The sequence below is a fragment of the Malaclemys terrapin genome, chromosome 7, assembly GCF_027887155.1.
Source record: "Malaclemys terrapin pileata isolate rMalTer1 chromosome 7, rMalTer1.hap1, whole genome shotgun sequence".
Taxonomy (NCBI): Eukaryota; Metazoa; Chordata; order Testudines; family Emydidae; genus Malaclemys; species Malaclemys terrapin.
The window spans coordinates 45,190,179-45,216,080 of NC_071511.1; the positions used below are offsets into that span (position 1 = coordinate 45,190,179).

General features: G+C 44.5%; 1 protein-coding gene across 1 annotated transcript; it reads right to left on the minus strand.

Annotated features, from left to right (window-relative positions):
• Nucleotides 1-538: 538 nt before the first annotated feature.
• On the minus strand, nucleotides 539-9,495 carry DUSP7 (dual specificity phosphatase 7). Its single transcript, XM_054035579.1, has 3 exons — nucleotides 8,630-9,495; nucleotides 5,061-5,489; nucleotides 539-2,508 (listed from the first exon to the last, which is right to left on the minus strand). The coding sequence occupies exons 1-3, from the start codon at nucleotides 9,042-9,044 to the stop codon at nucleotides 2,201-2,203; spliced, it is 1,152 nt and encodes a 383-aa protein (XP_053891554.1). The 5' UTR covers nucleotides 9,045-9,495; the 3' UTR covers nucleotides 539-2,200.
• Between the last annotated feature and the right edge of the window lie 16,407 nt (nucleotides 9,496-25,902).

The window sequence follows — 25,902 nt, forward strand, 5'->3', positions numbered from 1 at the left end:
CCAAACACCACACTTGAACACAACCGAGAAAGTGCTGTTCACAGGAGGACATAAAACGGGCCATAAAAAGGGATAAGAGAATAGCCCAGCCTTATATAGACAGATTTCGCTGACTAGCCAAACACTGGACACAGAAACATGGTTTTTAAAGAAAAAATAATATTTATTTGCAATATAAACAAAAGTCCCAATATTGGTTCAGTATATATATAGGGTCATTAATTTACCTTCATAACTCAGAAAGCAAAAACCATCCCTCGCTAACAAGCTCTCTCATTTGTATTAATCAGAGGATGTATCTTTTTCCTTTAAAGAAGACAGATCACTTACAGCACAGGAAGCCTTTATAAGCCAGCTTAGCTGTAATGCAATACAGATGCACTGTCTAAAAATCCCTGACAAAAAAAAAAAAAAAAAAAGTTCCTCCTTGAGGTAAAATGCAATTAGGATATTTTCAATTTGCTCGCTCACTCTCAGCCATACTTATGTCCATTCTCCCTTCCCTGATGACCCACAATCCCAACATTGTTACAAAACAGAAGACAACCAAACAAAAAAACAAAAACACTCCAACATTCTGGTAACATCTTTAACAAAAAAAAAAAAAAAAAAAGTCATGATGTGACAGCGTCGAATATTCCTCCGTATGGAGGGGTTTTTTTTTTTTTCTTCTTTTTTTTTTGGAAAAAGAAAATACAAAAACCTGGATATTAGAAAAAAATTCCGTGGCTTTCTCTTTTTTGTTTTGTGTTAGTTACATGAGAGTTCCAGTGGATAAGGAGGTGGGGAGAAAGGAAGGACTACATTGCAGCCAATAAAAGAAACCTCCAGATCCATTCTGCCCTCCTCCCAGACGTTAGTACCACTTCTTCAGCATACAAGACCTTTGCCAAATGTTAGCCAGAAACATTAACAAGTCGTCTTGTTCTAGAAGGCACGGCAACAAGTTACTCAAAAAAGGAAACCCATCAGAACTCCGTTGAATGCTCTGAGAGTCTCGGAATTTGCCAGTTTTTACAACGTTCTGGTCATTATTTCACACATTTCCACTCCTCTTCCATGGTTTGCGCATGACTCCACAGCAGTGTCATGCTGCAAAAACTTTGCTCTGCTCTAGTCTTTTGGAGTACCAGTAGCACTCGATTCCCACCCCTGCACACATAAAAGAATTAAGTGTGCCAGATAAGTGCCAACATCACAAGTACTTTCTTTACTTCAGAAGCTGGAAGGATTTCAGGCCAGCTGGGTGACACCAATGATCGTTCGACCGACAGCAGAGAACGAGTGCTAGCCTCATATGCTTCTACCAACTCTGGAGGACACACCAGGTTTACCTCTGGCAACAGCAGACAGCGTTTTTTGGTGGTGGGGGAGCGGTATTTTAAAAAAAAAAAGCTTGCAGCTTAGTCACCTTGGTTGATTCAGTGCAGAATTTGTGATTGTGAGTGTGGAAGTGGCAGAGAGGTTAAGACCAATTGGCCTTCACAAATAACAAAGCTTCCTACCAGATGCTAGCAACAACAGCAGCATGTGTCTCTCTCGGGGTGTACCCAGTAATATGCCAGGACGTCTCAAGGCTTCACAAAGTGTGCAAAATGCATTTGGTCAATATAAACATTTGATTAAAAAAAAAAAAAAAAAATCAAACAAGAACAGAGTAAAATACTGGTTTTGCAACCTCGTCTGTACAAACAGCCAGGAACTTACATATTTAAAACGAGTTGGAGCCCAAGACTCAGAGAGTAAGATTACCTTTTTTTTTTAAAAAAAAGTAAACATGGGTTTTAAAATAGTCTTGGGCCAACATCTTTTGTTCAAGGTCGCCAAGTGCGTAAGTCTCCTCTACTTTCCACAACAACCTACCACGTAGGTAACTTTGTGTATGTTTGTGTGAGTGTGTGCGGTTCACCAGTCTCAACACACCCAGGAAAGCAGTTATTGCCGGTAACAGCTGCGCTCAGAACGCCACGAGATCCCCCATATTAAATAACCCCTGTAAAGAGACTACTCTTTGATCCACTTTGATTAGCATCAGGATACTAATAAATGGCCTTAGCCTTTTTAAAGCAGCGATCAGACACCTCTACTTGGAGAAACTAGTTCTTTCAAGGCTGCCTGGCAAGATACATACTTTTTTAATATTTGAAATGCTCAAGAGAAGCTATTCAAGGCTCGAGTTCCCAACCAAACAACATCCCCTTCATGTGGACTCCAAGGTGTTCAGCTGGAACAGGTTGTGATTGGTGGGTGTGGTGAAGTACAGTTGCTCGCTAGGGGAGCGGTTGTCACATGGGCTGTTGAGCCCCAGAGTCCTCTCAAAGTCCAGGAGCTGGCCCATGAAATTAAAGTTCGGGGAGATATTTGACTTTTTCCTTTTCACAAAGTCATAGGCGTCATTCAGGGACAAGTTCATTTTTTGCATCAAGTAGGCAACGGTTACCGTTACAGACCTGCTGATGCCGGCTAGGCAGTGAACCAGGATACCACATTTCTTGGTACGGGCCTCATCTGAAACAAAGAGGGGGAAAAAGAAGGATACATTTAGACTTCTGTAGCAAAAATGCACTGTCCTGGAGCAGGGCTAGATGGCAGCTTCAGCCTTTTAAAACCAGGTCATTGCCAGCAATGGATCCACTGCTCCAACAGTTCAGAGTGATACTACGTAATTTAACTCTGCATATTTGCCTCCTCAAAAATCAGGCACCCTGACAATATACTCCAGTGATGCAATCAGTCATACTTAGCACTTCAGCTTCCCCATGCTTAACAAAGATTAATTAATTAAAGCTTACAACACCTCTGTGAGGTTAGTATTATTGCTTTCTATTTCATAAAGGGAGAAACCAGTGTGGTTAAGTCACTTGCCCAAGACCAGAGAGAGGCAGTGTCAGAGTTGAAATTCCAACTCCAGAGTTCCTGGCACCCAGACCTGCATCACACCCCTCTCACAATTCATATCAATCAATCAGTGCTAAGATGGGGTTGTGAAGTCTAACCAGTCAGGTGACCAGGCATGACATCAAAAATCAGCAAAACTGAGGGTTTTTTTTTTTTTTTTTTTTTTTTTTTTAAGATATTTATTTTCTGAGTACTGTACAGTGGAAACTGATTCAAGTGAACTCTAAAATAGAGGAACTTAATTATCGTGATGTTGTTCTTTAGGTGTGGCGATTGGGGAAACAGACTTCCCTATAGCAAGATTTGTGCTAGAGTGAATCTATCAAGATACACGGTGGCGGAGGGAAAAGGGAAGATAATTTGTAGTAAAACTGCAATTTCTCTTAGCAACTGCTGCCACTGCTTGAAGAACACAGATGTATTGTCTCTTTCTCAGAGCCTGAACAGCAGGAACTGACATCATAGTGTTGAGAGAGAGGAATGCCGCTGAGAACACTGCATACGTAAATATATACTGCAAAGTTTACTTCTGGGCAGAACAATGTTTCAAACCAGTCATTTGCCACAGAGCTTGGCTTTGAAGAATAAGGTACTATGAGAAAGGAAACCTCCAGTCTCACTCTACTCAAAGCCAGAGCTTAAAAAAAAAAAAAGTACTCCAACACTACAGACTGAGGGATGGGCAGAGATGGGGAAACAAAAATTAAAAACAAGCCTCGGGTTTGACTTCCTAGTCCCCATTACTGTGTGAGGAACTCCAAGACAAAAGGACACTAACTCTTCAGATTGCATTGCTGCTCCTGCAATTTCAGAATTTCGCTGAAGTGTGTGTCTCTTTCATCTGAGCAAAGCCCCATTTCTAAGTTTGGGTTTTATAGTAAGCGAGTGAGGTAATCCTCCATTTCCTGACATTAAAGACAAAGCACAAGTTTGGTGTTCACAGAAACATGGATTGTCTGTAGCAGACAGAACCCATATGCCACAGCTCATCAGGAACCCAATGCATCCACCAGGAAGGTGAAACAGCATCCCCACACCTTGCTAAACCCTTGGACTTTTGAGCAGAACTGTGCTATTAGAGAGTGGGAGAAAAAAAATAGCAATGACATCTTGTTCCTCCAACATAGCTGCAAAGCAGCCATGGTCCTAACACTGTATTGTTCCATTTAAGGCCTCACAGTCAACATAGAAGCACCTAGGCCCCTTACAAAGCCTAAGGTATGAAGGCAAGGGGCTCATTTCATTTCCTAGAGATATCAAAGCTTTTTAATGGTTAAAGTGAGGACAGCTGCTTGTGCCATTCAATCCTAATAAAAGTCTAGTGTTAGTAGGCCAATGACTACCATCACTAAATAGCTGACATGCACACTGGAAGCACACATTTTATTCAGCCTGACAGTCATCTACCACAGAACAAAAAGCATTTCTGGATGTTAAAGCTATCCTGGGAAGGGATCTGTCCTGCAAGAACCTTTAATAAAAGTGTCTTAGGGCTTGTTTACACAGGGAAATTTACCAGTGTAACTATATCAGTATGATTGTATTGCTATTATTGTGTGTTATAACTCCATGTTATACTGGAATACCAGTATAAGTATAACAGGATAATTACACCCGTATATTTCCCCCATGTAAACAAGTCCTCTGATTTTACCTCGGTAAGGATTAATGCTCTCCCTACAGGTATGGAGAAAAGGCAACTGCAGACATCAGACAAACCACAGCATTTCTGGTCAGTCCTCATTTCACAAAATAAGAAGGTACCGTGCTCCTGATTCTCCACTGCCTCGTATAGTCATTTTATACAGATGTGAATACCTATGTAAGGTGGGAGGCAGTGGAGAATCAGGCCCCATAGCTGAGATCGTTAAAAGTAATCAATTGTGGGGAACCCAACTTCAGATGCCTTAAAGGAAACTGGTTTGGTCAGCACCAGTACTGAAGATAAGGCACTTTCAAAAAGTACCTCAGATTGGACACTGAAAAGCAATTGATTTTGGGTGCCTCGATCTTGGCACGTGACTAACATCTGATCTGAGAAGTGTACAACTTTTATGTCCACGTACAGACAAGTGGCGACTGCTACAGCACGTAGCTTGCTGCATTCTCAAGTTGCGATTGCTAAAGGAATGTTCTGCCAACAGCGGAATTCCAACACCTACCAATGAAAGCAATGGCCTCGGGAAAGAACTGAGAGAGATTCTGGCTCCAGTGATCCGAGATGGGAATCTGTTTGTATTTAAACTCTCCGTTGTGCTCGAACATGTTTGGCAGGTTGGGAGTCACATTCAGGATGTACTTGATGCCGTATTTGCCCAAGACATCCAAGTTGGTAGAATCTTTGGCACAACCCAGATACAGGTAGGGTAGGATCTGGACAGGGAAAGCAGGCTGGTTGTTAGGGATTGGGCTCCCATCTGACTCTGTGGCGCTGCTTGGCTCCCTGTCAGACTCGCCGTCAGAGCAATCGGAGCTGATCCTTAGTCCTCCAAGGCCAAGGACAGATGCAGGAGGAGAGTTGCTGGGTGAGGAGCTGTCAAGGTTGGTCTCGCAATGCTCAGAGTATTCGGTCTGAAATTTGTTAAAGCCACCTGGGGAAAAAAAGGCATGTTACTATTTAAAATGAGAGATTCTTGCATCAGTGAGTGGGTTAAACTAGGTAAAACACAACTTACTTTGGTCTTTGTTTCTCCCTAGTAAAAAGGCAGTGTAAATTCAGATCCCTGAAATGCAGATTATGGGCCCGATTGTGCTAACCTTACTCCTGTAGAGTAGCACTTTACTCAGCAAACAGTCCCACTGAAATAAATGGAACTACTGGTGTAGTAGGGTACATGAGTATGGGTAGCAGAATTTACTAAGTAGGGGCTCAATCCACTTCCCATTTAAAAATCAATGGCAAGAGACTCATTGAACCTGAGCTGGCTTTCACCAGAGTCAAAGCTGGTAAATTTTAGTTTCCTAATAATTTAATACCTTTAAGTTCGTGGAGATGTAAATCTAAGTCTTTTTCCATTTGAGATGGCTCAGTCAAGAGCTACTGTGCTATTTAACATGTAAGTAAGCCACAAAAACCAGTCAAACAATTCAAACCCCAGCTACAAAAAATTTCACTTTAAAAACAGTTAAAATGACATGGGTTTTGCAGGGTAGATTGATTCCAACCTCTAAGCTGTACGGGACAGACACACTTTGCATTGGATCATTTCTTACTGAATTTTTTAAAATAAGAGAATCGTTTTATATAAAAATACAAACAAGAGACCGAGAGGATCCAAAATGCCAATTTCTCAGCAGCATTTCCTCTTCAGTGCCTCGGCTCAGCAGTCTGAGGAAGGGACGGAAAGTCGGGGGGGGGGGGGGGGGGGGGGGGGGGGGAGGGAAGGGGAGGGAAATCTACCTTCTTTTTAAGATATATTAAACAGGAATTTAGCCATCATTCTCCAAAGCTGACAACGGGTGTCATTAGAAAGCCTCCTGGAAACTTTGTTAGTGCGTTTGGTGGTTGTGAGTGGGTCATTGAGTAGAACAGACAGCTCCTGCCACATCCATTCATGAAAACAGGGCTCTTTCTTCCCCTCTTCCTCCTCCCTTCCCCAATAGAGAAAGACAACATGGAGAAGCCATCTTGGAATTTTAATTGAAAACATTTCCCACTAAGGCCTTAGGAAAAAAAGGAGAGCAAGAGAAATCTAACTCCTCCCCTCCCCATTAAAGATGGCTTAAAAGTAACTTCAAAGCTGTCCTTCCTACTTATGGGAGAGAGGAGTTAAAAAAGCAAGTGACAGAGCTAATCAGATAACACTAAAGAGAGATGGGGGTAGGGGAAGGGATTTCATCAGGAAGGGGAAGAGAACAGATCCACAATCAGATCAAGAGCCATGCCTGGATCATATCGGCAGGCAGTCAGGTTCCTTTATTTCACTTAGGAGTGGACCTAAATGCTAGAAAGAAGGAAATGCTCTATCCACAGATAATCCATTCCCCACCCCTCCCATGCACTCCAAAGAGCCTGATCATCTCCTTCCTCCCTCCCCCACATATCACTTGGCTCCTCTACGGGGGGAGGGGGGAAGTGTGTTTTAAATGGTTGAAAGTGGCAATTTTGCTTTTGCTTCACCTACCATTTCTGCCTCAACCCTGCCGCCCAGCGACCGCAATGGGATGTGCTTTGGGAAGAGAGGGTGTCTAACCAGGCCAGTGTTTTGGGGGGGGGGGTACCTTTTGAGACATTTAGAGGAGGAAAGATAATAATTAACTAAGTGGGATATAAATCAAGATCTTAAGTATGAAGCTACAAGGAGCTGAGTTTTCATTCAGAGACTAAAAGCAAGGCACCCTCCCACTCCTACAGCATGAATCCAGGGGTGCAAACCTAGTGCTCGGAGATATCCCTAGGTGTACATCAATGGAGCGTGTGTCTCAGAGGCAAAGGGGGAAGGTATCAGTACAAGAAACATCTCCTCTTCCACAGAGGTTACTGGATCTAGGAATTTCAAGATGGAGAGGGCGAGCCAAGAACTGTTTTGATTGAAAATGAAGCTCTGACCACTCTAACTTTGTTTTGTGGTGGTTTTTTTTTTTTTTTTTTAAAACACAAAATTAAGCTTTAGTCTATGGGGAAGAAAGTCAGATCTTCTTCTGGGTAAATGTCAAGAGAGGGGCCCTGCCACTCCAGAATACCGGAGGCAGGCCTTTAAATATACTCTGAGGGCAAACTGTGTGTCCTCAAATGGTTTCAGAGGCACACATCAGAGCGGGGTTATTGTTTTCATGCCAAGGGTATCGCACCTCCACCCTTCTTCTCTGCTGGATAATAAAGTTCTGCTTTAGTGTGGCGAGTTTGGGGGGCTGCTCTAATTACTGCAGGTCAGTTCAGGACATAGGAGACTGCGCATGATCTGTGCCAATCTGAACTTTCCTTTGAGAGAGAAAAGAAGAAGAAAGATGCATCTATCTCCCTCCAGTAGGAATCAGATGTGGACTAAAGAAAGGGATGAGGGGTAAATCTTTAAGGGTGGGGAAGAGAAAGGAATCTGCTAGGTTTTTACTTTCACCCTGTCCTGCTCTCTGGAGGGAGAGAGGGGAATCCCTCTGTTCTCTTATAGCCTCCGGACTGGAAGAAGGGGAGGGGTAAATTTGCTTCCCAGATGAGTTGCAAAGGAGGTGGTGGTGGTTCCCCGCTTCCAAGACACAATTGCAAAACTCGGGGCGATCTGGCCAACCTCTCCACTCCCCCAGCACACGGAACCATTTTGTGAAAAGATTAACAAGGGAGAAAATAATCCAGGCAAAAGAAAAAGTGTATATGTCTTTCGCTCCGAGTCTGAAATCACATCCTACCTCGGCTTCCCCCCTCCACACACAGGAGATTAAAAAAAAGATAATCCTCGGGACGGGGGGGCTCTTCTCCCCCGAAAGGTCTAGATTTCTCCTCAGAGAAAAGTCAGAGCCAATCGAGGGCATATGGGAGAGGGGAGACAAGACGGAAAAAGAAAACCCTAAAACAGGAAATCTGTCCTGGGGGGTACGAACTGCAAAGCATTTGGGGGGCTGGACAGAGTTTGGGGGGCCGCCAAAGGAAACACATCTGTGATCACATGTGGAGGGGGAGCTCTGAGGTCCGAGGAGGGAGGCAGATCGGGGGCTGGCGAGCTTAGGGAGGGCGATCTGCGAGCCCCTTTTCGAGAAGGGAGGGGGGCTGGGATAGGGACCGATCCGCCCTTTTTACCTTTCAGGTAATACGCTTTGCACCCATCGTCCCGCAGCTTCTGTAGCAGCAGCCCCAGGACGGAGCTGGGGGCGCCGTTGTCCTGCTGCCACTCGGCCGTGGCCTCGTCATAGAGCAGCACGGTGTCCGCCTTGCAGCGCTTGGCGAAGCGCTCCTTGTCCTCGTGGTTGGGGATGATGGAGCGGATGGGCAGGTTGCCCTTCTTGAGGCGGCGCAGCATGAGGCCCGGGATGGCCAGGTTGATGGCCGTCTCGATGTGCGAGGACTCGAAGAGCTCGTGGGGACGGCAGTCGAGCAGCAGCAGCGAGTTCCCCCCGCCGGACTCCAGCTCCTCCTGCAGCCACTCCACGCTCTTCCACGGCACCGCTGCCGCCATGGGAGCCCGGGGGGAGCTGCCCCACAGGTGATTTTTCATGAGGCTCTGAGGACTGGGGGCGCCCCCCAGGTCCGAGGAATGGAGCACACGGGCCGCCGCTGCCGCAAGGGAAAGGCCCCCTTCCCTCCCCCGGTCCACTCCCAGTGCACCACCGAGCCGCAGGCAGCGGGCGCCAGAGGGGCAGGCAGGGGAGGCGAGAGCGATCCCAGGGCTGCCAGACCCGCTCTCCTCCCTGCGGGGGAGCCCGCTCAAGCTGAGATGCCGCCTTCCACTTGCAGAAGCGGCGGGAGGGGGATCGCCTGGCTCCTGCCCGGGGAGGTGGACGCTTGCTGCGGATTGCTGGGCTGCCCTCTCCCTCTGGCAGCGTGGCCGCTATCGCTCCAGCCTGAAAGACGCTACCGCCGCGGTCGATTCGCTTCCTATCCTCGCGGGCTGGCTCCGCTGCCTGACAGCCTCAATTAAAAAGGGGCTTCGCCATCGGAGCGGCGTGTCATGCTCCGGGAGGCGGGACCGGGGAGGGAGCGAGCAGCCAAGAGGCCAGCCTTAAAGGGGACGCGGGGCTCTCCCTCACTTCCAGGCGCACATCTACCCAGCTGCCAATGCCTGGGAAATTGATTGCAAGTGCAGCCTGCCCCCAACCTGAAGGGTCGGATCCTCCCGCATTCTGGAAAACACCCCCCCCACCACCACCATGGCAACCACATGTTTTTTTTTTTTTTTTTTTTTTAATCTTAAACTAAGGAGAGCTGAGAGAGCACAGCGAACCCACTGGTTATTTTAGGTGAGGCATTTCCACACAGCTATACAATATTTCTGTGCATGAGCCTAGAGCAGCTAGTTGCCTGCATTCACTTCAGTGCAAACAAACTAGTACATGTCACAGGATGGGGACACGATCTTATTCCACCCGGTTTCTCCGGTTGTTCATCAATGGGAAGGTGCTGGGGTAAGGGCACCACTCGATCCTGGAATAAAACAGCGACAGACCAGTAGATCAGCCGTAGGAAAAATAGTGGATCTTAATAGTAGGTTTTCATCCTTAAATGGGTACAGAAAAATAATCTGGCTTCTTTTACAAATGACAGGAGGAATGAATGGGCACCTACTTCGGTTGCTTTGGGTGACTTATTATATATATATATATATATAGCATCTCTCTTAAATACAGAATAGTGGAATCAGAAATAATTAAATAGATATTAGATTGCTGCACATCACCGGTTGTTCAGGCTCTTGTGACCATAATCTGGATGCTTTCACTCTCTCTACCGTAATAATCAGCCTCTGTCATGATCCTTGCACATCACTGCACCTTTCTCATTCTCTTGCGCACTCTCTAAACTGCTTAGGGTACATCTACACTACAGCGGGGAGTCGATTTAAGATACGCAAATTCAGCTACGTGAATAGCGTAGCTGAATTCGACGTATTGCAGCCGACTTAGCCCGTTATGAGGACGGCGGCAAAATCGACTTCTGCCGCTTTTTGTCGGCGGCGCTTACTACCACCTCCGCTGGTGGAGTTAGAGCGCCGATTTGGGGATCGATTGTCGCGTCCCAACGGGACGCGATAAATCGATCCCCGAGAGGTCGATTTCTACCCGCCGATTCAGGCGGGTAGCATAGACCAGACCTTAGAGCTAGGGCTGTTCCAAAACCCAGTCTCCCTTGTTCTCTAAAACCCATCACAGAGTTTGTGCTGCTCTAAACCTCTCCTGAGCTAACAAGACACAAGCAAGGGTAGCATACAGCACACACAAGTGATGCTCTGTAATATGACAGAGGCGAGTGAAGCAATCTCTATTTCGTGGCAGGATAGAGCGGCACTGATTTCCCTCTAGAAATTAGGTTTACACCAGTCTGACTTCAGTGGAGTCACTCCTGATTAACACCAGCGAGTGGAAAATCGGGTCCAACCCCCTACCATTGAGGGCTGGCATAGCCCAGGCTGGGCGGTATGTGAGCCTGGACGTCCCAATGGTACATGCTCTCTGTGTTACAATCTGCACAACTCAACAAGGGGCTGGCTGCCACTGGTCGGTTCAGCTTATTCTGGCAGAAAGGACGCATTGTAACGTCCTTAAGGGGTTCGAAGCAGGAACCTCCTCGTGCATTATTGGTATCTGGATACAAAAATTAAACACATGGTTCAACTCCTCAAACAAACCGCTCCAACAGCGCTCAGACCACACAGCAACACGTCCCGGGCAGTGAGCGTGTCCGGGGCTGCTCGCTGGCCCTTTAAACAGCTTTACAAGCTGAGCCTCTGATTGACGGGCCCGCTGCTCCACGTGACTTCTCCGCTTGAAAAAAAAAAAGAACAGGAGTACTTGTGGCACCTTAGAGACTAACTCCTGGTTTTCTTTTTGCGGATACAGACTAACAGGGCTGCTACTCTGAAAAAAAAAAAAAAAGTCTCCCTCCTCCCCCCCTCCCTTCCCGTTTGTTCGCGGCGCCAATGAGACGCTTCAGTGGGCGGTGATAGAACGCGAGAGGCCCTATCCGGGGGAAGAGGGGCGGGGCGTTTAGAACCTGGTGTATCAGGTTGCTAATTGCAAAGCGCGGGAAGGGGGCGGGCTCAGAGGAGGTTGAATGGAGACGCAGGTAGAGCTGTAACTGAATGTCGGGAGGCGCAGACGCAGGAGCCAGGGCTGTCATGCAATTGATCAAAGCAGCAGCAGGAGCCGTACCGGCGGTGTTACTACAAAGGGGCTTGTCATTTTCCTCCATTGTGAGGCCCCGTGCTCAGGGTTTAATACCCGTCCTGCTCAGGCTGAACAGCCAGCACACACTAGTGGGAGGATTAGGACACTGGTGCTAGCGAGGCTGCTGGAGAGACCCAGGCACTGCAGCTACTGCTGGCTGGGCACATTCATTGAGCTGAGAACACTGCCAAGCAAACACGATTTCTCGTTATTACATTGTGTTAATCACGGACTCGACGTGCCACAAGAGTAAAGACAGATCCTGTCCCAAACAGCTTGAAATTCCCGCCCCCTTAGAAAAAAATAGTCCTGTCCTGATCTCTTGTGCTCAGGCTAGTTTTTAAAAATTAACTGGTAAATTCTTAAAGTGAACAATAAAGATTCAGCTGACTCTATAAAGTAATTCTGTTTTTAGGTATAAAGAAACTCATCTATTCTAATTAAAAAAAAAACAGGATGAAGTGTAGTTACAAACTAAACCATAACCCAGACTCATCTGAGCTTCTAAATTCCCATTCATTTATTTTCAGGTTAAATTTAAAAAAAAAAGTTAGATGTGAATCCCTATACATATTTAGATTAGAAAGGTGTCTTGCTTTTCAGCATGCACTAGTATAAAAATGAGCCTTGCATACTGAAATATTGAACTTTCACAATGTAAAAATAATTGGAAGAATTATCCTGTTTTGTGTCTTTTTTTTTTTTCAAATGGATGACTGTTCTGTTCCCTGCAGCTTCCAGCATTTGGTATAAAGTCTTCCGGTCACCCATCAGACATTACAAGTCTCTCCTTTTCAACATGTAGGAGTATTTTAAAAAACACATTGTTCTGTTTTCATACAGACCAGTTCTTCTCTCATAGTCAATTTCCAAACTCCCATTGACTTCAATGAGAGTAGGACAGACCTTCTAAACCTTGGATGGACATAATCTCTGGTGGCAGTAGTCTAATACTCTAAATTTTTCTAGCAAATAATGTGAAAGATAGACGCTGACTCTGCAATCTGATCAATGCAGGCAGACCCTTGTGCTCAGGCAGAATCCTATGTAAATCAATGAGGATCCACAGGAGGGTCATCTATGCAGAGGAGAGTGCAGGATCAGGGCCGTATATGCAGGTTTGGAAGGATTAGATTTTTAGTCAGTAAATGCCAATTTCACTGTACTTACACAAGAGGACAAAAATATTCGCCATTGCTCATAATTGAAATGTACAGATCAGCAAAGAAAAATGCAACTTGAGAATGTACTAAAGTTTGATTTAAGGATATTTACTTTCTATATTTTGATATGTGATGTTGACAATTTGTGCTTTAATGGTTATAAAGCTTTAATTTTTTGACTCTCAGTGTCTATTGACAATAAATAAATGTCTGAACACCCTACAACTGTGAAAATTTTAAACTGTTAAAAAAAAATTAAAAAGCTTTTTAAAACAATCAAATTTAGAAAAACCCCAAGTTCTGCCAAGCTTACATATCACAGAAAAATAACTGTAGTTTTAAAACACTGAACCTCATTCTTTATAAATGCTTAGATTTTAAAAGATACTCAACTCATTTGTTTTAAATTACATTTTAAAAATACACTTTTTATTCAGACTGGCAACAAACATGTTGTCTTTGAAAAGGTCTTGAAAGCACTCCAGATCAGGGTTTCCCAAAGTCAGGGCTTTTAACTGGAACCTTAGTTTAACCAGTGCCATTGTGGTACAGTAGTTGCTTACATATGCTGGAGATTTACAGTTTTCTGAGGCACCCATTTGTCATTGATACTTTGTTCAAGACATGCATTGGGTTGCTTTTAAGGAGGATTTTCTTTTCTTTTTGATTTAAATACAAAAACAAAACAAAAAACAAAAAAAACCACCCTCTCAAATGTGTTTCCCCTTTGGCTGATCTTTAAGAGCTTGAGTCCTGATTCAGCAAAGCACTTTAAGCACATGCTTAACTTTAAGCATGTATATAGTCCCATTGCAAAACTCATTAAGTGGGGAACAAGAGCTATACATATAATCTATTGTTTTCATCAGTAGTGGTGCCAACCCTTTGGGGGCCCTAAGCAGCAATATTCCCCCCCCCCCCGGTCCCAATACTAAAACATGGAAGTTCATATGAAAATAAGTGAAGGGGGGGGGGGGGGCTTTTGCTGCTTGAGGCCCTAAACAATTGCTTAGTCCTCTTATGTGCAGCGCCAGCTCTGGGTATCAGTGAGTTAAAGGCCTAATAAAGAGGAACAAAATATGGTAGTCTACTTCCCCTTGCCCCTGTGTATTTTTACTGTTGGCTATTGTGGGAAACTATTCTGATTCAGTAAGGAGCGTTGCTGTAAGAAGTTACAAATATTGGTGTTACAGAACAGGATGTTTCAGTACTTACAAGCAACAGTGAAACTAACTTGTAAACTAGCTGACCTTTGAGTCCCTTCGATTCATAAATGAAACAGCAACGTCATACAAAGAAAGCATAGCTGTATCGAAAGCATTTGTTAAGTTAAAAAAAATATGACATCCAGAAATATCTGAGTGGACTGAGTGGACCTGATTCTCCATAATCTTGGGCAGTCATTGACAAAAGTGCAAAGCATTATCAAACTCCAACCACTTTGCATTGATGTTAATAACTAATGGGCAGGACAGTGGGGGATCTGGTCCATTGACTTTGGCCAAAGCTCACTTCTAGATGTTGCTTGGTATTTTTGGCCCCGTCTGTGCATTCGAATATTGAGAGATATGCCTGGGCCCAGTTCAAAAAGGCTTTAGCTGAGTATATAGTCATAGGTCAGAGTAAGAGGCAAGTACGGAGGCAATTGAGAAAGCACTAGCTTCCTTTTCTTCATTCCGAGAGCACCATCTTGCTCAGCTTCCTGTCCTTTTGGTAGGCTCACATGGAGTCATGGCCTCTCTCTGCCCGGGACTGCAAGGAGGCAGCTTTGTGCAAGTCTGAGTGCTGCCCCCATGAGTCAGTAATTAGGAAATGCTGAGTACATTGGTTTCTAGTGCATCGAGATAATCACCTCCTCCAACAGGGTGCTTTTCCACTGACTGGAGGGCAGGGGGGGAAAAAAAAAAAAAAAAAAAAAAAAAAAAATCACTGCTAGTCAGTGCAAATGTTATCAGTTAACACACACACACACACACACACACACACAGAGAGAGAGAAAGAGGAACCCATGCTCTCTCTCATGTCCCCTCTACCATGAATAAGACAAGGTGGAGCAGACAGTCAGACCTACATAAGCCATGTCTGACTTCCCCATGATCCAGTTTGAGGAAACTTAGGAATCAGAAATATATCTGATCATGAATGATCTCACTGGTGTGAGATTAGAGGTCGCCAGATATACAATAGCTACATATGACACTATCTAGCCATAATACACATGGAGTCAGCTGTTCATGTTCCTTGGCAATTTTGTGGATGAGGAAGTCAGCCAGAGAGAGGAGTGGGTTTGGCTATTTGCAGAGACCTAACTCATAATCCCCCTCTCATCCATTTGGCCACTTGAATCTGTATGTGTGTGTATGTTTTTACTGAATAGAATAACAAACAGAATAATGGCTCAGATGTTTCATTTTTGTTCATCTAGTCACGTGTGGGGTTTAGATGCCACAGTTGTGAGGTCTGTACATAGGCTACTTCCTGACTATTGGACTATATTCCTAAGAATCCCTCACACTTGAGGACAAGCTGAGTATAGCATAGGAACAGCTGTATGTATGTATCACTATAGCTGCTGGTTGGACTGTTGAAGCGGTCCAAATGGTTTTGATATGCTAGTGTCTCACTCAAGAGGCTGTCCTGCTTCTGAAAGTTTCTTTTCTTCAGCTCTCTCTCTCTCTGCTTGGATCCCACATTCATATTTATTTTCATTTTTCCCCCATCCACACCAATACCTATGTTCTTGAGCTCATCAATAGCAACACACCACTCCCTTTCCTAGTCTCTTTATAATCTGGCCTGCACAGACCACTCTTGGATTATATCTGGACACCTGGCCCCATGATTTCTCCTTAGAAAATGAGGACGTATTAATGTTTGCTCAAGCACCTTGATCCCACTTTACTTTCCAGCCTGGTTTGCTCTTCAATAGCTATTTTGCCGACCCTTCCATCCCAGTCCCTTCTATTGATGCTTCCAGTGCTGTTCTCTCAACTCCCTTATTTCCTGCTGTTTATCACATCTTACTCATCAAATTCTGGGCTGCCTCTCACATATCAAGTGATCTTTGGTATGGAGAAACCAGCCTTTATCCTAAAGTGCACAAGCTGGCTGATCTCTTGAAAAACAAGAGTATGTGTCCCTACTCCATAGCCATTAGTACAAGATGTGGAAAGGTGCCAGCAGATATTCTATAGGGTTTGCCTCACTAGTTGCAAATTCAGATATCGGTTTCCTCACTTGCAGGGTAGCTGATAATCCTTGCTTTCTCTTTCATGCCATGATGTTCTCAGACTTTATCTCCTTTACCCATCCTTCTTCCTCTAACTTCAGTCTCATGAGGACATAAATGTATTTGGCAATTTACAAAATAAAGGCATCAATTCCACATTATTCAAAACTTTCCCCTCTGTGTTTTAATGTCTCCTTTCATTTGGGTCATTGTCTCAAGATGTTAGTCTCTAACATCAGAAGCTTAAGTTATGGCAGTATAAGAGCTAATAGTATTGTTCGCAAATGCCTACCTGAATGCTCTCATCCCGGTCTCTGCTGTGGTTATTGCTCCCAAAGTTCTGATGACAAGATCAAGCAGAGGGAGTAATTGAAATCATAGTAAAGAGGAATGCTGCTGTCTATTGGTATCAAATTAATGCCTGTCGGAAACAACAAGCAAGTGAAGACAACAGGGAAGTGACCCATGGGTAGATGTACTCTCCCGAAGTACCATTATTGAAATCCTGCAGAATCAATGTGTACTTCAGAGATAGTTTATCACTTCAGTGTTTTTGATGATTCTTACATGAAAGAGGTTTGTAATTAGAGCTGGTCAAAATATTTAGACTACAAACTCCCCCCCCTCTCCTCCCAGCAAAATTGGACCTCTCTCGTGAAAAGAAGTTATGCACAACATTGGTTTTTCAAAAATTTTCAAGTTCTCTTCAGTGAAAGCCAAACATTTTGGGTTTTGATTTTTGTTTTTCCAGAGGCAAAATGGGAAGAGGGAGGGGAAGGGGCAGAGAAAGGGTGAGGGAAGGGGGAAAATGGACTCCTAAAAAATATTTTTTTTTCCCTCCAGAAAAAAAAAAAAAAAAGTCAATTCTTTTAAAAAAAAAATTTGAAACAAGAGCATTTTTGAGGTAATTGAAAATGTTTGCAATGTTCCCTCCCACTTCTTAAATAGCTCACTTTGTAATGTCTGAGAGTGCGTCCGATACTAAGAACATATGAATCAGACCATAGGTCCATCTAATCTAATATATTGCCTCTAAGCACAGGCTTGTCTCAGAGGAAGGTGGAAAAATTCCTACACACACCTGCCAAATAGATACTGCTATCAGGGTTTAAATACTCAGATTATTTCCCAGAGCCCCCCCCACTCCATTCAGAGCTTTGGGATTCAGCTGTGGGGCGGGGGGACTTGACGCATCAGCCCCACAGGAGCCCTGGTGCCTCCTGTGGGTTTGAAAATATTTGCCAGAGTTCTGCTCCAGATGACTCCAGCTGAATTTAAGCTCTGATTGCCATACATGGAATGCATTTATTCATTCCAGACTCCCTTTGGTAACTGGTTGACAGTCTGAAGCACTACATATGAGACACAGCATTTGGACAGGGCACTGAGTCCAGAGCCCAAGGTTCTATTCCTAGCTCTGCCTTTGATGCACTATGTGACCTTGAGCAAAATCACAAGTTCTGTGCATCAGTTTCTCCATCTTTAGGACAGTGATCATAAGTCTTACCCACCTTTGCAAACACATTGAAATTTGCAGATTAAAGGACACTATACACATTTGTATATCCAGCTGCAGTATTTGACACTGCAGCCTCCTTGCAGCATTGAATTCCTACAAAGTAAAGAACAGTTTCCTTTAATTTGCGGTGGATTTACCATATAATTACTTAAATGAGATTCTGCTGTGGAAGGGCAGGTATTACTGCAAAGGTTGGACGGTTTACATTGTCTTTTACTAACGCATACAAGAGGTTAACTCTGTAGAGAAACCTATGCATGGTTTCAACTGTAGAAAGCTTTGCTTTCCACCCCTGCACTAATTTGTGACTATTTTTATCAATGTTAATGTTGAGCTATGGTAAAAATACTCCCTGGAAAGTTTAGATTTTACATTTGCCTTCATATCTATTCAGCAGAAAGCTGGTGCTGCAGCCCCATCCTGATTCATTAGCTTCACCCGTCCCATGGAAATGTCAGATTGCTTTGGCCTGGTGAGCCACCTCTCCTGCAGACGCACAGCTTGAGGATCTGAAGCGACGAACTCTGAATTTTAAAAAATAAAATAAAAAAAAAAAAAATGGGCTTCTCTCTTTAACAATAGTGCTGACAATTAACAACATCACAGAACTGCAGTGATCAGGTTCATGAACTATCCCACTATTTTGCACAAGGGTCCTCTCTCAGGGTAGATCTACACTGCAAGTGACTATGTGATTGTAGTATAGATAGCCCATATGATCTTTAACCCATCCCACACAGGTAGCAATGGCAGTGTAGATGTGGCAACATGGGCTAACAAGCAGATTACATACACAGGTTCTCCTGAGGACTTGTAATCTGGTTGCTAGCTAGTGCTTTGAGACTGATGGAGGAAGAGGGCTATACAAGAGCTTGATATTCACTAAAATCACTACCATAAGCCTTCCTGTATCTCTCCTCTTCTCATTGGCTCTCCGTTTCCATTCACCTCTCCTCTTACAATGTCTCTTTTCTCCTTTTCATAGATACATAGATTATAGGACTGGAAGGGACCTCGAGAGGTCATCGAGTCCAGTCCCCTGCCCGCATGGCAGGACCAAATACTGTCTAGACCATCCCTGATAGACATTTATCTAACCTACTCTTAAATATCTCCAGAGACGGAGATTCCACAACCTCCCTAGGCAATTTGTTCCAGTGTTTAACCACCCTGACAGTTAGGAACTTTTTCCTAATGTCCAACCTAGACCTCCCTTGCTGCAGTTTAAACCCATTGTTTCTGGTTCTATCCTTAGAGGCTAAGGTGAACAAGTTCTCTCCCTCCTCCTTAAGACACCCTTTTAGATACCTGAAAACTGCTATCATGTCCCCTCTCAGTCTTCTCTTTTCCAAACTAAACAAACCCAGTTCTTTCAGCTTTCCTTCATAGGTCATGTTCTCAAGACCTTTAATCATTCTGTTGCTCTTCTTTGGACCCTTTCCAATTTCTCCACATCTTTTTTAAAATGTGGCGCCCAGAACTGGACACAATACTCCAGCTGAGGCCTAACCAGAGCAGAGTAGAGCGGAAGAATGACTTCTCGTGTCTTGCTCACAACACACCTGTTAATGCATCCCAGAATCATGTTTGCTTTTTTTGCAACAGCATCACACTGTTGACTCATATTTAGCTTGTGGTCCACTATAACCCCTAGATCCCTTTCTGCCGTACTCCTTCCTAGACAGTCTTTTCCCAATTCTGTATGTGTGAAATTGATTTTTCCTTCTTAAGTGGAGCACTTTGCATTTGTCTTTGTTAAACTTCATCCTGTTTAACTCAGACCATTTCTCCAATTTGTCCAGATCATTTTGAATTATGACCCTGTCCTCCAAAGTAGTTGCAATCCCTCCCAGTTTGGTATCATCCGCAAACTTAATAAGTGTACTTTCTATGCCAATATCTAAGTCGTTGATGAAGATATTGAACAGAGCCGGTCCCAAAACAGACCCCTGCGGAACCCCACTCGTTACGCCTTTCCAGCAGGATTGGGAACCATTAATAACAACTCTCTGAGTATGGTTATCCAGCCAGTTATGCACCCACCTTATAGTAGCCCCATCTAATTTGTATTTGCCTAGTTTATCGAAAATAATATCATGCGAGACCGTATCAAATGCCTTACTAAAGTCTAGGTATACCACATCCACCGCTTCACCCTTATCCACAAGGCTCGTTATCCTATCAAAGAAAGCTATCAGATTGGTTTGACATGATTTGTTCTTCACAAATCCATGCTGGCTGTTCCCTATCACCTTACCACCTTCCAAGTGTTTGCAGATGATTTCCTTAATTACTTGCTCCATTATCTTCCCTGGCACAGAAGTTAAACTAACTGGTCTGTAGTTACCTGGGTTGTTTTTATTTCTCTTTTTATAGATGGGCACTATATTTGCCCTTTTCCAGTCTTCTGGAATCTCTCCCGTCTCCCATGACTTTCCAAAGATAATAGCTAGAGGCTCAGATACCTCCTCTATTAGCTCCTTGAGTATTCTAGGATGCATTTCATCAGGCCCGGGTGACTTGCAGGCATCTAACTTTTCTAAGTGATTTTTAACTTGTTCTTTTTTTATTTTATCCGCTAAACCTACCCCCTTCCCATTAGTATTCACTATGTTAGGCATTCCTTCAGACTTCTCGGTGAAGACCGAAACAAAGAAGTCATTAAGCATCTCTGCCATTTCCAAGTTTCCTGTTACTGTTTCTCCCTCTTCACTAAGCAGTGGGCCTACCCTGTCTTTGGTCTTCCTCTTGCTTCTAATGTATTGATAAAAAGTCTTCTTGTTTCCTTTTATTCCCGTAGCTAGTTTGAGCTCATTTTGTGCCTTTGCCTTTCTAATCTTGCCCCTGCATTCCTGTGTTGTTTGCCTATATTCATCCTTTGTAATCTGTCCTAGTTTCCATTTTTTATATGACTCCTTTTTATTTTTTAGATCGTGCAAGATCTCGTGGTTAAGCCAAGGTGGTCTTTTGCCACATTTTCTATCTTTCCTAACCAGCGGAATAGCTTGCTTTTGGGCCCTTAATAGTGTCCCTTTGAAAAACTGCCAACTCTCCTCAGTTGTTTTTCCCCTCAGTCTTGATTCCCATGGGACCTTACCTATCAGCTCTCGGAGCTTCCCAAAATCTGCCTTCCTGAAATCCATTGTCTCTATTTTGCTGTTCTCCCTTCTACCCTTCCTTAGAATTGCAAACTATGATTTCATGATCACTTTCACCCAGGCTGCCTTCTACTTTCACATTCTCAACGAGTTCCTCCCTATTTGCTAAAATCAAGTCTAGAACAGCTTCCCCCCTAGTAGCTTTTTCAACCTTCTGAAATAAAAAGTTGTCTCCAATGCAGTCCAAGAATTTGTTGGATAGTCTGTGCCCCGCTGTGTTATTTTCCCAACATATATCCGGATAGTTGAAGTCCCCCATCACCACCAAATCTTGGGCTTTGGATGATTTTGTTAGTTGCTTGAAAAAAGCCTCATCCACCTCTTCCACCTGGTTAGGTGGCCTGTAGTAGACTCCTAGCATGACATCTCCCTTGTTTTTTGCCCCTTTAAGCCTAACCCAGAGACTCTCAACACTTCCGTCTCCTATGTCCATCTCTACCTCAGTCCAAGTGTGTACATTTTTAATATATAAGGCAACACCTCCTCCCTTTTTCCCCCGTCTATCCTTCCTGAGCAAGCTGTACCCATCCACACCAACATTCCAATCATGTGTATTATCCCACCAAGTTTCAGTGATGCCAACAATGTCATAGTTGTATTTATTTATTAGCACTTCCAGTTCTTCCTGCTTATTCCCCATACTTCTCGCATTTGTATATAGGCATCTAAGATACTGGTTTGATCTTTCCTCCCAGTTTTGTCCTGACTCTCCTTTCTCTCTGCCAATATAGCCCACACTCCCTCTCGTTTCCGACCCATCTCCCCGGTCTCCATGTTCCCCACTTACCTGTGGGCTTTGCTCACCTGTCCCCGTCGAACCTAGTTTAAAGCCCTCCTCACTAGGTGCCTAGATCCTTGAATGTTTGCACTCTGCAATAACAGTTTCTATTAAGCCTTGTAAAGCATTGTCAGACAGTCCTGGTAGAGCTCCCACAGCTGCACACGCAACTGGCTGCTTTGTTTGGGTCCTGATACATTGGGCCCATGTGCTCTTAAGCTTCCTTTGGTCTGAGCAGCCTCCAGCCTCTTTCCTTGGTCTCGCTGGCATCCTTCCTGGGCATGGCCTCTCTATTACCCTTTGCGGAAATGGGACTTTATGGCCCAGCTACGCTAGGCCCCCAGGAAAAGTGGAGACCCTCCAGTAGCTTAACCACACCCTTTCCCAGAGCTGCAACCTAGTGGGCTCTCTGGATTTACAGTTCACCTCTTCAGGGACACGCGATAGTTCAAAGCCAACAGAGGCTTCGTACAAGCTCCCCAAACCAAACGCTCGTCACTTCAGTTAAAACAAGCAATGTACAGATCCAGAAAAAAAAAAAAAAATCATAAATATCAACACGCATTTTGCTGCCTCTGTTTCCTCACTGGTTGAGCATTCTCTAGACTTCGATCAGAGTCTTCTACAGAGTCCAAGATCCCCCTTCCGACACACGGCTTCTCCTCTGCATGCAGTTTCTTTCTTCCATGTCTGGTCACACAGTTAAACAGGACACCTATGCTACGAAAGCATATCCCTATGTTCCTCTCCTGAGCCCAAGTTTTCTGTGTTGGAGTCCCTCTGCCTTCCCCCTAAATGTCTCGGGAACTGTGATATTTTTAAGACCCGGCATTCACACCTGATCTTTGTTCTCCTGATAGGATAGTGAGAAATCCCCAAACCCCAGCCTCCTGCTGAGAGGTTGGTGTGACACTCTGTGCCCCAAAGCAACACCCTGGCACCCCCATATTCACCACTGTCATAAATTATATGTTTTGTACACAGTATGCCTTGTGAGGTATCATTCTAAAAGTCTTGATCTGATGGACATTAATATCTGGTTAAGCTGTATGTGCTATCATTGTACGTGAAGTTATGAAGTTTTGCTACGTATGTTCTACTGAAACATGTTGTGAGGTTGGGCACACACACACACAAAAGCAGCCTTTCAGGTACAACAATAAAAAGGCCAAACAATGTTGATGGCTCATTGAGGAGAATACAAACGCTCAAGGATTGCCCCAGGAACTGTGAACAATGGAAACCTCTCAGGGATAGCACATACCCAGAGGAGGCTGTTGAACTTCTATCACAGCAAAAGATCTTTCCAGTGAATTGGAAGAAGATATGAAAGGGGGAAGTGACATCATTGCTTGGCCTCACACCCCACACGACAGAACACCAGTGGAACAAAGACTGAACTGAGGGGAAGTGCTGGTCCCAGGCAGGAAAGAAGAAAGCCCTGCCTGTGTATGAAACATCAGCAAACTGCTTGTACTATCTAACAGGATGAAACAATGCTTGAGTCAAATCCTGTCTAGTGTATAAGTCTTAGATTGCAGTTTTGTTTATTTCTTAGGTAATTTTTATCTGTACATCTGTCACTTATCACTTAAAATCTATTTTTCTGTAGTTAAATTTATTTTACCTACAAATAATGTGGTTTGAGTGAAGTGCTTGAGGGAAAAATCTCAGCTCAGTTAACAAAGGCTTGTGCATATTCCTCTCCACATTGAGGGAGGGGCGGACTGGGTAATAAACTCATACTGGTCAGGCTTTTGACCAGGACAGGACAGTGGTTCAAGGCTGGGGAGCTCTGTGGAATTGGCTGGAGCCTTTCTATTGTTGGTTCATGCAGTGGCTGGCTAGAGCATTCATGAACACAGCTGGGTGTGGCCCCTGCCTGGGGATGTTTGTGTGAGGGGAAGCTTGGAGGGCTTTGCAGCTTGCCACAATGTCACAGTGTGAGAGGGAATCCAGATTGATAAAACAGAGGACTCAGTGGTACCCCAGTTCCAGGTTGCACCCTGGGGCAGCCTATCATAGTTGGAAAACACTGATTTCTCCTAGAATGTGTCCAGCCATCTTAATAGTTCACCAGAGGAGGTTGTGTGTAGTCTCTGCCAAAAGCAAAGAACTAGCTGATTGTCAGTTATTGCAAGATGTTTGCACGGGAAACAATTTTAAAGCTACATAACATGTAGGATATTAGGTTTCACTCGCAACAGAGTGGGAACACATCCCCTGAGGAAGGCGAGTGTGACAGCTGACTCAATCAACATAAGAAGGATGGACATCAATAGAGACAGCCTGTGTTTGCTGTCTGGACGATTCTCAGGGGACCCACAACTGACAGTCACCTTCTTATTCACATCCTGCCTCCAGCATGAGACAGTCTTGCTTGTGCCCAGCTGGGTGGCAGCTCCTTAGGCCGTGCCAGCCCTTGCAGGTTAGCAGTAGATGCAGCGCAGTCCCAGAGCCCTTCTGGCACGTTCTGCCACTATCCACTGACCACCCTCAGAAATACTAGGTCTGCTGTCCCCAAGGAACAGTTCGCACTAGCTTGTGTTATTCAGCTCCCTTTACTTAAAAGCACAACACTGATGTATTTATAGTGAAAACAAGAATACATTTTTCCTCAGAGATTCAAGGAATAGCAAGTCAGAATACTGAAAAGAAACTGCTACATATAAAACCAAATCGTAACACGCTTTCTAGAGGCTAAACATAACTAATCAGTTAACCTCCTCTCTTCTCTCACCCAGAATCCTGCAGCATTTTCAACCATGTTTGGCTGAGATCCCATTTTCATTAACGTAAGCACACTGCCTGTTTACTTCCTAGGTGCAGGAAAGGGTGTGTGTGTGTGGGTGTGTGTGTGTGTGTGTGTGTGTCTTCTTTGCCTTCTACATCTATCCTCCACAACGTTCATGATTTGTTCTCAGTGACAAGATAACCACCAATGGCTTATTTTTTCTATGTGCTGCTTCCCTCTTGACTTCACAACTCGCCATTGGCTTCATATGCAAACGGAATCCATTGCATTAGCTTACAACGCTTAATTTACATCCCAACAGAGAAGCAGGTAAATAAACATCTCTTGCCGGACAGAAAACCTGTTCCTCCCTCTCTGCTTGGGGCTCAAACCTTGGCCCAGACCCTATGGATATATTTTCAGCATACCACATAACACCTTACTTATCTGTACAGACATTTTACACTGATAGTAGTGACTAGAGTGACCCCAGCTTTCACTTCCGACCTCATGTGACATTCTTTGGTGAACCAGAATGTACATACCAGGCTCAGGACACTCCTGTAAGCCCCTTGCCTGTGGTATTAAGGGTTTTGGGGTTACGGTAGGCTGGAGATTTACAAGACAAATGAACCCCCGGGGAGTTCTCAGAAGAGGGGACCTTCTGGGCTTGGCCTGTGGCTGGATAAGAGAAGACATGGTCCATATGGTTACCCATTACAGAGGAGTGACTCTGCCAGCGGGAGTTGTTTCATGAAGTGGGTCCCAACTCTCTGAACTGGACAAGTGCTGCCAGAACTAGCCAATGGCTAAGAAATAGCTTAGGAGACACCAAAGTAATTGGTTACTAAGGCCTTGGCTACACTGGTGCTGTACAGTGCTGCAACTTGCTGCGTTCAGGGGTGTGAACCTCCCCCCCCCCCCCCCCCCCCCCGAGCGCAGCGCTGTAAAGCGCCAGTGTAATCAGCGCCTGCAGCGCTACATGCTCGCTCGCAGCGCTGCAAGCTATTCCCCTCGGAGAGCTCTCTCAGCGCTGGCGGCGCGACTACACTCATGCTTCACAGCGCTGCTGCGGCAGTGCTGTGAATCCCCAAGTGCAGCTAAGGCCTAAGTGTAGGCTACAGATTACGTTTTGTTTCTTTTAACTGTAACCTTATGTTTCCCAGTCCTCCTACTTGCTTTTATCTGAATCATTATCTCAAGCTCTGTTAAATACATTTCAGTTTGGGTTTTACTACAAGCCTGTCTAAGGTCCCGTCTACACTGTAGACCTGTATCGGTGTAACTACGTCACTCCTGGGTGTGAAAAATCCACATTCCTGAGCAATGTAGTTCTACCAACTTAATCCCTCTGGAGACAGTGCTGCTCCCGCCAACATAGCTATTGCCTCTCAGGGAGGTGGATTAACTAGCTAATGGGAGAGCTCTCTTCTGTCATCCTGGAGCTCTTCATTAGAGCGCTGCAGCTGTGCCAATGCTGTTACTCTGAAACTTGTCATTAAGTATAGATGTGGCTTTAGTGACTTGTGCTAAGGAGAGCAATGAACTGAGATGAAACCAGTGAACTGGGGTGCACTGGTTCTGCAGAGGCAGCAGAGCAGCGTACACTGTG